Genomic DNA, 15,527 nt, shown 5'->3' with positions numbered 1-15,527 from the left:
ATTAATATTAATTAAATGTGGTTTTATTTTAGTTAAATAGGGTTTCTTAATAAGAACTAGACTAGAAAATGTTATTGAAAAGTTATTGGGTAGTAGTAGTAGTAGTAACTATTTGTACCTTTGGCAGTTGGGGTGTTTCCACTGCTGAAAGCAATGCCATCATAGTTTGTGCTGCTGGGATTGGACACACTGAATACCTTGTAGGCCAGACCGGACACAAAAGCTGGCGCGTCCCAGCGCCAAACCACAGTGTCTCCCACCGAGGCTATTAGCGCAGAAGGACTCCAGGCGTAACCCTGACCATACACTGCAAACATGTGATGTAATTAACTGTATGCAACTGGAAAAACGAACACATATAGCCAAAAATGCACATTTTATTGCACAACACAATATATAGGGGTCCCACATTTTTCATAACCTTTTAATATTTTATTTATTTCCATGACACATTTCTACTACTTTCAGATGTTATTTGTCATCTCTTTTTGTTTACCTTTTAAGATTATATTACATTTTCATCACTTCTCCATTATTTAAGATTTTAGATTTTGGTAACAGTTAAGCTTCATTAGTTACAATTAGTTAACTACATTAGTTAACATGAACTAAGAATGATCAATACTTCTACAGCATTTATTAATTTTAGTTCATGTTAATTTCAGCATTTACTAATGCATTATTAAAATCACTAGTTGTGTTTGTTAACATTAGTTAATGTACTCTGAACTAACATGAACAAACACTGAACAACTGTATTTTTAGTAACATTAACAAAGATGAATAGTGTTCATTTGTTTATTGTTCACTCATGTTAGTTAATACATTAACTAATGTTAACAAATGACATCTTATTGTAAAGTGTTACCAAGATTTTTACTGCCATTACATTTTGATTTAAATCAATTGTTTGTAAGTTTAAATGTATCTATTTCTATGACTTTTCTATTCTTGCATTTTTATTTCAATTTCATTTCTATAACCTCAAGCAGTTTCAAGCAGTTTTAGTTGTTTTAAAATGTTAATTTCCATCACCTTGCTATTTAATGACTTATGCAGGAAACAGACTATTAAACACATCTGCGAGTCTAATTGGTAACAGAAACATCATTCTACAACTATTTAATAAGCAAACACTCAAGATTTCTTTGCAAATCTGCTAGCTTAAACTTGATTTCCACTGAATTATGTCTGTGTGGATTCTGTGCAGGACTAAACATAGCTCACAGCAATATTTGTATGCTCTTCTTTAACAATGTACAAACTATTTAATTGGTCTTAACAAGCGTGACAAAAAATCCACTTAAACAGTGCTGTGGAGAAGAATCCTGCTATTGTGCTGGCATCTCTAGTATTTGATAAGCTTTTGACATGAGACAGTCATTGTGCTGACAGCCATTGTTCACCTTTGATGTATTCAGGTGTTGTGTGCGTGACAGAAAAAGAGATAAAAGCAAAAGAGATATTACCGGGGTGGAAACCTTGGTTAGTCACAGTGAATGTTTTATCTCTAGACTGTGTCACACACTCCAGGTGATGATCTGAAGCGGCTGTCACTCGGCATTGTCTGTCTCCTGTATAAAAAAAAAAACACAGAATCACAACCGTGACTGCAGTAAGTGATCTGGAAATTATTGGTTTCGGTAAAGAGTTGTGTAAAACATTGCTTTCACAGTAAGCATGAGAAATATTTTTATGGTAAGATTTCGGTTGTAGTCTAATCCTACCCAGAGTCACATTGTTATCTGCTGCGACAGGGCTGAACCCGGAGCCGGCGATAGTGATAGTGGTTCCTCCATACAAAGATCCCAGAGATGGAGAAAAACCAGTCACCTCTAGATCATACTCTATAGTGGTTTGAACACCATCACTGCAGACAAAAAATATATATATATCACTCTAAAAAGCAGTTTTCTATAGTTGTAGAAACGGATACTTTGAAATACAATGTTTTGTAGTACAATGAGTGATATGAGACCTGGTTAAGGGGTAACCCTGGTTTCCCACTCTCACATGGACATTGTATTCAGCTGGGGGAAGTGTGGGTAACAGGCAGGTGATGTTTTCATTGGTCCACTGCAGCAATTCGCACTCAGCCTCACCAATCAAAACAGAGCTGCCATTAACCAGCTCTGCAAAATTCATGCCCAAGATGGTAAGAATCCTGTGTCCTAAAAGATGAAATGGAAACAATATCAAATTAATTGCAGTTTCAGTAAGATTGTGAGGGACAATGAGGAAGTTAGATATGAAATTGCTGTGATCGTTTTTTGTCTGGAGTGCTTAGAGCTTTTAAGAACCGTAGCGCTGTAGATTGTCTTTCACCGCAGCCAAACTGGCTTTTCTGATTGTGTGACATCCGCTAAAGCCAGTGCAATTGTCTGGCCCGCACAAAAGAGCTGAAAACTTTCAGCAGAGGTTTGTCTGGAGGCCATATGGGGGGTTTACAGCTGTAACCAAGATGTACAGAACAATGGGATGGAAAGAGACACTTGACACTTGAATGTGATTTTACCTGTTTGTTTGTATCCCATGACTTTCGCCGTTATTATCAAGTACCTCTAAGACCAGAGGCCAACCGGTGTTTATTTGATTGTAGAAGCAGTGGGATACACTAATTGTAGGTTGGACCCATTTTTAAGGTTAATTATATCGTCAGTCACGTACATCTCGAAAGGTTTCTGTTGCTATCGACAGGTCGAAGGGTAAAAGTGACCACAGGTGATTTGAAACAAAGACACAATATTCCAACGCTATCTCATGACCAATTCGTACATATTTTACGAGGTGGCTAATTCATACGAATTTGTACGACCTCATTCGAATTGCCGTAAGAGGTTGAATATGCCTCTCTTAAATTAAGGGGCATAAATGGACACTCGCAAAGTGTCAAATGTGAGTACAATTTGGCTAGGAACTTTAATTTGCAAAAGAACATAATACATGGTTTTCATTGCATTGTAAAAAATCACAGTCTGACACTCTCTGATCTTTGAGATGTCCCTGATTCAAATCAAAGATATACAAACAGTTGCTAATGAAGACATGTTGTGACTCCATTGTCGTCATTTACCATGAGGGCTTTATCTAAAATGCTTAAAGGTTTTTTCTTCCACAACTGAATCTAATATAATTTAGGGTACAAGGTGTGTAAAGTTTATATTTTGTGTGAGAGAGAAACTGGAAGAATTTATAAATATTAATTCATTCATTCATTCATTATTTTTATTTTTTTCATAGATGCTTAATGCCCAAAAAAGTTTGTTTTGGTAGGTGTGGCAAGAGTTAATTTTAGACTGGCACGTACACTTAAAATTACGGCATCATTCCATGTCCAAAGCCAGACTAATCAGACTGGATTTGACTACTTGTTTTTGAGTGACGCATAATTGAAGCACTATTGAACGTTATATGTTGAAGGGATTAAATCGCTGATTGATCTGAAAGCTCGGTAATCTTTATTTACTCACAAAGCGTCAAATGTGAGTACAATTTGGCTAGTAACTTTGTTTTACAAAAGAACATAACACATCATTTACATTGCATTGTAAAAATCACAGTCTGACACTCTCTGATCTTTGAGATGTCCCTGATTCAAATCAAAGATATACAAACAGTTGCTAAAGAAAACATGTTGTGACTCCAGTGTCGTCTTTCAACTTCCTCCTCGATGGAAAATTTACCATGAGGGCTTTATCTTAAATGCTTAAAGGTTTTTTTTTTCCAGAACTGAATCTAATATAATTTAGGGTATACGATGTGTAAAGTTTATATACTGTGTGAGAGAGAAACTGTAAGAATTCATAAATATTAATTAATTAATTAATTACATTTTTTTTTGCCCCCAAAAGTTTGTTTTGGTAGGTGTGGCAAGAGTTAATTTTAGACTGGCACGTACACTTAAAATTACGGCATCATTCCATGTCCAAAGCCAGACTAATCAGACTGGATTTGACTACTTGTTTTTGAGTGACGCATAATTGATGCACTATTGAACGTTGTATGTTGAAGGGATTAAATCGCTGATTGATCTGAAAGTTTGGTAGTCCTTATGCACTACTCGGCATTCTTGTGAATAAAGGCAAGAGAACTCTATTCTAAAAATAGAATATATTCAGCAGACGGAGTATCATCTTACGGCTTAATCTCAGAACAGAAAACAATCAGCTGCTGGCTGTTTGCAAACATAAAATGCGATCTATAGAGCAAGCACCAATTTTGACAAAATGAATAGGTATTGAAAAACATATTTGAACGTCTGAAGCAATTCAGGATACTTGTGAATGTCACTGTCTGGGTCTAATATTTGCAAAAGTATTACAGTTAGAAAATGTCCCAGTTTCTTTAATGTTTAATGTTCTTTAAGGTTTAATTCCCAGGGAAATACATAGACTTTTAAACACATCTGCCTCTGAAAATGCATAATTGTTGACACCTTACCAAATACTTTTGTAGTTTGTGGGCTCACAGATGTGATTATGGCCGTCAAATTGGCGCTGTATGTGAAAAAGCCATCTGATACTGCTGTCATCTCTCCCGCGGTTAGTGTTACTCTCTGTTCACCTTCTGAGCCCTGCTTTATACACAAGTATAAAAGGTGTTTTGTTAATAATACTAATCAAATATTCATAGTAACTGTTATATTCAATTACAAAGTTTTAAAAAGGTTTATAACACATTTAGGATTTAAATGTGTCTATTCTTGGTATGGTAAATAAAGTTCTTCACTTACAGCTGGAACTATACATCGTAGCTGGGAAAGTTGCACTTCTATAATGTTACATGGCTGAGCGTTAATGGTGACTCTGGTATCATTACTGAATCCATAGCCAGTCACTGTCAGGATCGTCCCTCCTGTGAAGACATACAGAAAAGATCAAGTAATAGTTGAAATATGTAGGGCTAACATTGGTAAGCAAGGTTTGTGCCAGTTCAGTTTTGTTCAAATATATATTCTTCAAAAATAATTTGTAATGGGAAAACATTACAATTTTCATTTTCATTTTAAAAATAAGAAACGGAAGTGGTTTTACCAGCGGTACTAGACTATTGTGCCCTAATGTATAATATGCATAAAAGACACATGCATGCAAAAAGTACTAATTTAATAAAAAAATTATTTCACATATTATTGTCTGTAGAGAAGTGTAATGCTATAGGTACCTGCTACACTTCCTGTTGTGGGGTTTAAGGAGGTCACTCCTAATAGATGAGTGAAGTTAAAGCTGTTATTATTCTGGTATTGGGCATTTCCCACCAAAGAGAAACTCAGAGAGACTGGCTGTACACCTGCACTCGCAGGACCGACCTGACAGGTTATTGAAGTATCTGAAACACAAAGTATTTGATTAAATGTTTGCTTGAATTGTGCATAAAGGAAAAGTTCACTAAAATCACAACTGTAAACTTGTATTACTTATTTTGTGAAACATGAAATGAGTGAATAATGATTTAAATTACAGTCATGTGAACCACATATATGATACTTTTTATGGTTCTTTGCATTCATTTTTTAAAGCTTAAAAGCTTTAGTATCATATGTTTCATAGTAATTGCATGGAAAAAGCTTGACTAGTAGAATTTTTTTATGTCTAATTCTGTGTTCCACAGAAGAATTCAGTCATACGGCTTCAGAACAACATGAGGGTGAGTAAATTATAACACAGTCTTCATATTTCCTAAAAATTACAGATGCTATGTTTTTGTTTGTTTGTTTGTTTGTTTTAAATCAAAAGAGATGCAGTTTGTTACCTAAGAAAAAACAGATTTTATGATATTACTGGGTTTTGACTTACTGGTAATCTGTAGAACAGAGCATTCCACATCTCCGGTCTTTACAGTGACGTTTCCACCATCAAAACCAGATCCAGTTATGGTAAGAACTGTTCCCAGACCGCTGGATCCTGAACAACAAGTTACGTCAGTAATATAAACCATTAAAAATAACGATATATGGAGATGATAGCTTTTGAGAGGCTTGATCATTTACTCCACCTTGGGTAGGGGAGATCCCGGTTACTGTTGGGGTCTTTGACTGACTCCAGGTGAAACCACAATCCCCTGAACACCATGATGGGATGCCATTGATGAAAACTTCCACCTTAAAGATAACAAGCACAGGAATGTGCATTTTCATTATTAGATAAAGCAGATAAAAGATCTAGGTTTATTAAAAGATAAACCTAAAGCAGTGTTTCTCAACTGGTTGTTGCTTCAGGATCCAAATTTTTACACAAGACATTGGACATTTTGTGTATATTCACATTGTGTTGATTCAATGCAAAATTTATTATTATAGACAAATCCTAAAAAATGATCATGTACATTCAGACTACAGAATGTGCACCTGTCTGTCTGTAATAATACAAATGAACCTTTCATTCTTTGGTTTACCCATAATCCTCTCGACATGCAAAATCCCCTGAACAGTGGATATTCAAACAGAGCAAAACAACCAAACTGACCCAGTACAGAGCACTATTGAAAGCTGCACGCTACACGGCATCAGGTAACATGAGGAAATGTCTTTAAAAACAAGCTTCATTTATGTGACCAATGTTGGACAAACATAAATATTGCAGCAAAAGCAATGAGGAAAAAAAGCACCTGTGGTTTATTTGTAGGCACACGTAGAAAGTCTCCCATAATTCTCTGTTTGAAGAGGCCTCCTTGCTCGATCTTGCGTGCTGTCACTGAAGGGTTCACGCCAACCAAATTGGAAGCATTGATCTGGTTAACATGATCAAAAATGTTAATTCAACCTGGTATAAAATTAACAGTCTGAGAAAATTAAGATTATAGACCAATTTCTGTGAAAATGACAGTTTTCAAGTATGGAAGCCATGGAATAAAAGAATAAAAAAGGTAAATTTGAGTTTATATTTCAAAATTCTGGTTTTATTCTTGGAATTTCAAGATTATATCTCACAATTCTCAAAAGAAAAATCATCTTGTCTTTCTCTCATTTCCCCTCGGAATAGATTATATCCCACATTATATAAATTTTATATCCCACATTTCTGGCTTTTCTCCTCAGAATTGACAAACTCACCATTGTTAAGTTAAATCAGGTTATAATGTCCAAACTAGGAGATGTAAACTTAGAAAAGAGATGAAAAATAGTCTGAATTGTGAGATAAAATTGATAAATGTTGTCACGGGTAAGAAGGGAGGTCTGGGTCCAAATGCAGGGGAAGATAATATTTAATGAAAATAATAACAAAACCAACAAAAAGGCCAACACGGCAAATTAAACATAAACTGAAACATAAACTGAACAAAACATGAAACAAGATCTAAGGCCAAGGTCAGGAACACAAAAGTACATGCAAGACAAAAGACAATGCAGACCTGAAGCAGGAGTGAGAAGTGAGAGTTCTTATAGACCAGATAGTGAACAGCTGTGAGTGAAATCAGTGCTAATTACAAGACAGACGTGAACAATCAGGGGAGTGCAGTGCAAGGGGAACAGCGACCTCGAGAGGCTGAGGGAAGACCCACAGCCTCGATCATGACAAATGTTACATATTGTTAAAAACGCTATATTAATAAAGGTGACTTGACTTGACACGCTAAACTCTTTCTTGCCTTTAAGAGAGGCTGACTTCCAGGCATGGTGAGCCACTGGATGTTCCAATAGTAGCCCTTACAGTCTCCATATCTGTCCACCTGCAGCTGGCCGAGCTCGGGGATCCCCTGTAGTGCGTATTGCAGGTCCGCAGCGCTAATGTCTACTGCCAGGCCTGAGAAACACACACCGCACATACCAAATGACAAACCAGTTAAACCACTTTGGAAGATAGTGGTGCATGTAGAAAGGAGGGTTCATTTCACTATTCAAATAAATTAATTCCAAGATTGAAACATGATCTACTGTATCCGACAACAAGAATCTGTTGTGCAACAACAGGAACGTAGGAAAGTAACAGGTAAACCACAGACAATGTGCTTGCCTTCAACACGTCGGCCAGAGAACTCAACGTCAAATGTTCCAGTAAGAGGTGGGCTGGCTTTTAGAGGGCGCGTAATGGTGACGGTGGCATTCCCTTGGCTTTGAATCAGTCTGTCCCCTGTGCTGTTTGGCATTTTCTGTTGGACAAAAATTGATTGGTATGATTGATAAAGCTCACATGGATCACTCAACTATTCGACAATTATCTGCTCGAAACAATTCAGAGACAAAGCGATAAATTTAAATGTCAAAGTCAGATCTTATGACAGGAAAATATTTTGTTGTCGCCCATCCCTCATCATATCAGAGAGATCAGGAATTTCCATCACTTCAAGACAGTCTTTGTAGTGTTTTTATTTGAACTTCATGTGAACTAACTCACCTCCAGAAAACCTATTTCAAACAGTGGGACACCAAAGCCACAGTTGTAAGGTGTCGCTGTGATCTCGTAGCTGACTTGTGAAGCAATGGCTTGTTTGCGCACAACGATGCTTGAAAAAAAAGGTCCTGAATTGGCTAGAGCAGGTGGTCGTCTTTTGTGGATTATAACTGAACATATGGCGAGAGAAAAATGGAATGTTTAAATTAAAAAAGGACCACTTCAAAATAAAATACAATAAAAACAGCTTTGCAAATATATAATTATCCAATGGTTTTACATGCAAACCACTTTTTTAAGTCCATAATTCAAGATCAAATCCATAACTGATTCCTACTCACCATTAGAATCCAAAGAAGTCATTTCACGCCCAAGGTGAACAGCGTCTATGAAGTAAACAGAGTTGGCGACCTCTCCATACACACTGAACTGAAGTAGTTTGTAGTTTGTGCCTATGTAGGTTGTCTGTATGGAGCTCAGGAGATCCACACACTTGTAGTTCCACCTGAGAATGACAATGTTAGTGTTACTTTATACCCACAACATAATGATCTTGATTTTGGTTTAATTATCATCTTGCATAGGCGATAAAAACAAATCCATTAAAGGAAAGACATCTGAAGCCTGTTACCTCCACTGAATAAAAAATTAAAGGTTATTGCGACTTCTTAACTCACAATTTTTTTTCTCAGAATTGAATGATACAAATTCACAATTCTGACTTTTTTCTTAGAATTGCATTATATAAACTCACAGTTTTGACTTTGCGAAGTCAAAATTCGCAAATGCGAGTATCTCGCAGTTCTTACTTTTTTTCCTCACAATTGTGAGTTTATATCTCACAACTTTTTTCTCAGAATTGCAAGTTATAAAGTCCAATTTTGAGGGAAAAAATTATATTTTCTCAGAATTGCGAGTTTATATCTCTAAATATGACTCTAAATAGTGTGTTGTGAAGTCAGAATTGCGAAAAAAAATATATAAACTCACTATTCTGAGAAAGTCAGAATTATATATCTCTCAATACTGGCTTAATTTCTCATAATTGCGAGTTTATATCTCACAATTCTGACTTTATAACTCAACTGCAGGAAAAAGTTTTAGAAACATAGAAGCCAGTTTATGCCACTGAATAAAAAACAAAAAAGGTAATTGCGACTTTCTATCTCACAATTCTGACTTTTTTTTGCAATTTCGCGTTTACATCTTGCAATTCTGAGAATTGCGTTATATAAACTTGCATTTCTGACTTTTGTTTCAGAACTGTGAGATATGAACGCACAATTGCAAGTTATAAATCAGAATTGCTATATATAAAGTCAGAATTACAAGATATAAAACCGCAATTGCGAGTTATAAAGTCCAATTCTGGGGAGAAAAAAAAGATTGATATGTTCACAGAATTGCGAGTTTATATCTCGGAATTCTAACTTTATAACTCTCAATTGCTACTTTATTTCTCGGAATTGGGAGTTTATATCTCACAATTCTGACTTTATAACTCACAATTGCGAGTTCATATCTCACAATTCTGAGAAAAAAAAGTCAGAATTGAGGAGTAAGTCGCAATAACCTTTCTTATTTATTCAGTGGTGGGCTTCCGTAGAAACAGGCTTCCGGTAACTTTGTTTATTCAGTAGATTAAACTTACTCATTCGTTGAATCAAATTGCACAGAGATACGTATATTCTCCTCTCGAAAAGTAGTCCCCTGGTAGCTGAACAAAATTCCCAGTTCATTCACCAGACGCCCTTTGTAGCCCAAGCAGAGCTACAATAAAATACATACACAAAATGCAATGTGTTTTTTAAAAAATGTACTGTATAAGGAAAAAAACATTCTGATCCTTGAAAAAGTAATGACGATGAGATACTGAGGTGCTGGATTATGCTTACAGTGTTGTACGTTTGTAGTGCTACTGCACCGTAGGTCGTTCCTGATGCTGCAGTGTCATCGGCATTGAACAGAATCTCTGGGTTCTTCAAAGACCAGCGGCCACAGAAAGCCTCTGAATCACTGACCCGGACTCCTCTACGGCTTAGAGCACCTGAAAACTGTTTCAACAAGGAGAAATCTCTAGAAGGTGACGTTTTCAACAAAATAGTTCATGTTTATCATGTTGCAATTTTGTCACTAGGCTAACTTGACTTGAATGTTACATGCAAATAGAACATAAATGATTATGAGCTTTTGTATCTTTGCTTACCCCTGTGATGTCGGTCTCATAATCTTTGAAATATTTCACATTAGTGTTCTCTGTGGTTGGAATCTCTGCTGGACATTTAGCGGTGACCATCATATCTAGTGCCGAACGCACCTTAAAAAAAAAAAAAAAGCAGATGCAAACCATCATGTAGAAAAGGAATATTTCACAAGAGCATTTGAGATGTTTGTACATAAAAAAGCTAATATTTTATTCTATGGTAAATATTAAGAAATATAAAACAAAGAAAAACCTCAGTTTCAGAAGCATTGAACGGCACAGGGAGGGATGGAACTCCAGCCCACAACAGTGTGAATGTCTGCAAGCTGCCTGCCCTTTCACATCTTCACTAACTGTGATGTTCGTATTGGAGTCCATACTAAAGATTTCAAGATCCTCAAAGTTACCTGAGATAATTACAGGATTTAAGAAAACGTATTAATAATATTATTAAATGTATTGGCAAACTTCTCAAACAACATTAAAAACTAAAAATTATAAAAGCGTAAATCATAATTAGTAAAAATGAAAAGCTACTTTATAACTGAAATATACATGAGTCAAAGACAAAAAATGTTTAAGCATAAAAACAATAAGTGTAATACTGCTTTAAATTGTTGTTTTCTTCAAAAATTGTTTAATTTAATTTGTTTTTCTGAATAAAAAATAAATATCATACATTTTTCCCTAATTTACAGAAGACACCCACTAAAATGTCTTTCAGTGTAACAATCTTGTCAGGCATATTTACAACAAAAATCAATTTATGACATATTAAAAGATTAATTACTTTCACCGTAAATACTAATTAGTTGTAATTCCACATTTGTTTTCAATTTGCCACTATAGGTTTTGCCTATTTGTCAGTAAGATTTGTTTACTTATTTAAAACACAATAAAATTGAATATGCTCCCTTATTATTTTAAATATTTTTAATATGTAAAAGTCAGAATAAGCATGTTTTTTGTTTTTGTTTTTTTACAAATATATTGTGTTACACTGAATGACAATGTAACATTATTTCAGCCAAATTTTGAGATTTTATTCTCCAAAAACTAAGTATAGACACTTTACTTACATTAAATGTGCTTTCTATGGACATAAAATCACTTTTGATGTGGACATCTTAACATCTCTGACCCATATATATATATATATATATATATATATATATATATATATAAACATGTAATCAATAATTTTACTGTGAATTATAACATAACTAGTATTTTTTAGTAACAAAAACATTATTTTTATATTGTTTTACATGTAAAAGTGCACATACTGTATAGTATCACCGTGCCATGTATTTCCACAATAAATTATATCCTAATTTATATCTTAATATATAAATTATATATTTGTAAAAATCTACAATTTACAAACAAGAAAACTTTAATGTAAACCAGTAAATATCAGTTTACAGTTTTTTTACTGTAAATTATACATTGATTTTTTTTTTTTTTACTTTTTAAAACTGTAGAATTAACAGCATTTTACAGTCAAATTACATTAAATGTCTGGTTAAATCTTAACAGTTTTCCCCTGTATATAATACAGAAATTTATACATTTAATTATAATATTACATAATTTATTATAATATAATTATAGGAATTTATTTTTAAAATATACAGAAAGGTGCTTCTTATATTGGCATCTTATAGTTAGCTAATTATCAAGTAAAAACATTAGGATTTAACTAAGGTATTTCAGTTGACATTTTCTCATTGAAATGCACAGATAATATTTTACTGACATCTGTAATTGGTTTTTAAAGCACATATTTTAAAGTCAGATGTAATCAGTCAAAGAATAGCGGTCATTTTTTTTAAGTTCACCTCTGTTAGATTTGAATGTCACGCTGTACAGTGTCTCAGTTTCCAGTTGTTGCTTTGTGACTGTAACACTGTCTGGTTTAATCGTCCACAAATCATTCAGGGCGTTTTGCAACTCCATCACTGAAGCACTAACTGGGATTGGCCCTACAACATGCAAAGCAATTCCAGTAAACATAACAAACATGCAAACAAGACATCATTTAGAGGTAGTACAGAAGAGTGGATGCAAAAATGTAATGCACATGAAAATTAAACCCACTTCATCAAACACACATTGATAGAGCTATGTGAACTAATGCACCTGTTTTAAGACCTCCATACGCTAGGAAGTAGTACGTGTTTTCGCAGTTGCTCAGAGAGAAGCAGTTGCTGCTGATTCTCAGAGACTGCACTTCATTGACGGAGTTTGTTGGCGCCCATCCCTCGAAGCGAATCACCTAAAACAACAAATAATTTAAAAATACACACATACGGGTAGAGGAGCCCACATCTGGGACCTGAGTTTCTGCAGGTGTAATGCAAAAAATGAATTTCAAAGGCTTCCCTCTATCTTATCCAGAAAATCATTTCCTAAAGTGCTCCTGTGAGCTCACCTACCTGTTTTTCAGGTAGTACATCATAGTTTGCAATAATCTGTTGTTTCTCATTAACAGCATCTGTTGTCTGCTTGGCCATGAAAGGACTGATCTCTTTGAAAAAAGCCACATCCACTGATGCTGCGACTCCATATTCCTGCATTAAAACCTCAATGTAGTACCTGTAGCACACCGAAAGATGTTTCATGCGTGGAAAATGATTTAAGATACAAGATTGAGATATATTGGACAAAAAAAAGAATCGAGAGCATACATTGAAAAACTTCACTTACGGTTTTCCCTTCTCCAAGCGCATGACCTCTGACATTTGGCTGGTATAGGAAAAAAAACTATTTGTATAGTATGGCTGAGATGCAATCTTGACCTGTAAACAAAACAGAATTGTGATTAAGCTTTTAAAAATGTAACAAAATTATTATATTTTATTTTATCCAAATATCGTCAGTTATTAACCTCTATTTAATTAGTTCCATTGACAACTCAAATTATGAAATGGTTTATTGATTTTACTGTCATTCGGGTACCTTATCCTGCGGAAGACCTGTCTTGCTGAAATACAGCTGGCACAGATCGTCGGCTTTGATCCGGAAATAGTAGTTGTCAGTCTCCATTGGAACAAAGAAACCACTCATTCGTGCCACAAAGTTATCAATTTCATTGGGCCACACATAGGACAGTGAATCAACCCACTGGACTGAATATCCAGGTCTACTGGAATTATACTTCAGGACGTCCTCTAGAAGATTTGGTTTGGAGTTGTTCCACATCTCCATTTTAAATCCTCTGCCACCTACAAACACAATTTAACCATTATCCATTCAAGGACAACACTGTTTATTAGACTCATTTGTAACGTAATGTAATTTAATAAATAATATGTAAAAGAGTCCAGAGCTTGTTGTCAAACCCTTCAGGTTACTTCAGTAGCTATTTTCAGGGTTGGTGCCAGATTACATTTCTATAATTAAATTTGGTCAAGATACTACTTGAAAATCTGGAATCTGAGGTTGCAAAAAATCGAAATATTGAGAAAATCGCCCTTAACGTTGTCCAAATGAAGTCCTTAGCGATGCATATTGCTAATCAAAAATTATGTTTCAACATATTTACAGTAGGACCTGTACAAAATATTTTCATGGAACATGATCTTAATATCCTAATGATTTTTGGAATAAAAGAAAAATCAATAATTTTCACTTATAAAATGTATTTTTGGCTGTTGCTACAAATATAAAAACCCACACTACTTAAGACTGGTACTGTGGTCCAGGGTCAGATGTAATAATTATGTAACAATTATTTATTTATTTATTAATTTATTTAAATAAATTAATCAGAGTACTTTGTAAAGTTTAGATGGATTTAAGGCATGATCAAAGAAAGAACTACAAGGGAATTGTTAAAACTCCAGTCGTCTTTGTGTCAAATTTTTGATGGGCTCTGATATGCAGTGTTATTCTAAGAAAACGGCTACGTGACAAACGAGGATCATAGTTTTGGTTGAGATAACGTGACACTGCTGCTAGATGTTCTTGCGTACAAAATGCAGAATTCCACTGTCATGCAAACACTGATTATGAAAAAGATGACAGAAATATAACGTCACCATAAGAGATCTGATATCAGATAAGGTTCTCACCAGGAAACACTGTCATATTGGTTCTTTCATAACTAGGAGTTATGCAGATTATCCTCTCATTTGAAACGCTCTGAATCTCACACTCACGACCTAAGACAAAAAAAAACATTATTAAAAAAAGACATTATATTATAATAAAAAAAATTTTTTTACATATAAAAATATTTTAATTATTGTCTAGGCATGTATTTAATTTATATAATTATTTAATATTTATAATTATTTATTTTATATATGATTTTATGTATATACCTCCTACTAAGACCATAGCTGGCTTGTCAGTCTCATCAAAGTAGCGTCCCTGAATGGTCAGTAATGTGCCACCAAATAAACTGCCCTCAGAAGGAGAAACTCCTGTCACCTCTGAAAAAAAAAAACATCATACGTAGGCCAAGTTTTTCAAAAATATCTGCTTTTGCACATGCAGTCACATTATTTGAGGAAAATAAATGTTTTTTTGCACCTGCATATGTCTGGAACATGGAAAGCTTGTTCAGTGCTGAGACGCTGAAAACACCCAAGTCAGGCAAGCTCCTGAAAAAAGAAAATATGTATTTTATGTACTTTTCCGTCAACAACATGTTGAAACTTTTATGTAAAGTAAATGTACAGTAAAGTAAAATCAAACTTCTTCTGACCTCCCAAATTCACTGTCGAGAATGTAACTGAGGTTGTGATGACCTGAAAACCAAACCAACGACATTTAATCCAACACAAATCTACGGTGAATGAATAATTCTTGAACATCTTGACGTGTCCTCACCAACATATGTTCCAGTCATTTTACAGCTCATATATCCCCATTGGCTGGTTTCAGAATCCAAATAGAGGCCATACCTGAAAAAAAAAAAAAACATAATAATGTGTCTTTGTGGAGGGTGCATTCATTTTTAATTCTTAAACCAATTGAAAAATACT

The 15,527-nt window shown here is 34.7% G+C and overlaps 1 protein-coding gene across 1 annotated transcript in view; it reads right to left on the bottom strand.

Annotated features, from left to right (window-relative positions):
- pkhd1l1.1 (PKHD1 like 1, tandem duplicate 1) overlaps window positions 1-15,527 on the bottom strand; it is a 42,279-nt gene that overhangs the window by 25,995 nt on the left and 757 nt on the right. The window contains 29 exon segments of the mRNA XM_073821470.1: window positions 119-307; window positions 1,470-1,574; window positions 1,728-1,870; window positions 1,979-2,171; window positions 4,441-4,573; window positions 4,733-4,854; window positions 5,164-5,328; window positions 5,796-5,903; window positions 5,995-6,100; window positions 6,607-6,729; window positions 7,588-7,742; window positions 7,953-8,088; window positions 8,334-8,500; window positions 8,672-8,835; window positions 9,982-10,100; window positions 10,226-10,384; window positions 10,537-10,647; window positions 10,787-10,863; window positions 10,866-10,940; window positions 12,375-12,518; window positions 12,676-12,811; window positions 12,972-13,131; window positions 13,243-13,334; window positions 13,495-13,760; window positions 14,610-14,699; window positions 14,862-14,972; window positions 15,073-15,143; window positions 15,248-15,290; window positions 15,373-15,446. Of these exon segments, the coding sequence (XP_073677571.1) occupies window positions 119-307; window positions 1,470-1,574; window positions 1,728-1,870; window positions 1,979-2,171; window positions 4,441-4,573; window positions 4,733-4,854; window positions 5,164-5,328; window positions 5,796-5,903; window positions 5,995-6,100; window positions 6,607-6,729; window positions 7,588-7,742; window positions 7,953-8,088; window positions 8,334-8,500; window positions 8,672-8,835; window positions 9,982-10,100; window positions 10,226-10,384; window positions 10,537-10,647; window positions 10,787-10,863; window positions 10,866-10,940; window positions 12,375-12,518; window positions 12,676-12,811; window positions 12,972-13,131; window positions 13,243-13,334; window positions 13,495-13,760; window positions 14,610-14,699; window positions 14,862-14,972; window positions 15,073-15,143; window positions 15,248-15,290; window positions 15,373-15,446 (3,737 nt within the window).

This window comes from Garra rufa, chromosome 17, assembly GCF_049309525.1.
Source record: "Garra rufa chromosome 17, GarRuf1.0, whole genome shotgun sequence".
Lineage (NCBI taxonomy): Eukaryota > Metazoa > Chordata > Actinopteri > Cypriniformes > Cyprinidae > Garra > Garra rufa.
This window is presented reverse-complemented; position numbering and strand designations above follow the sequence as displayed.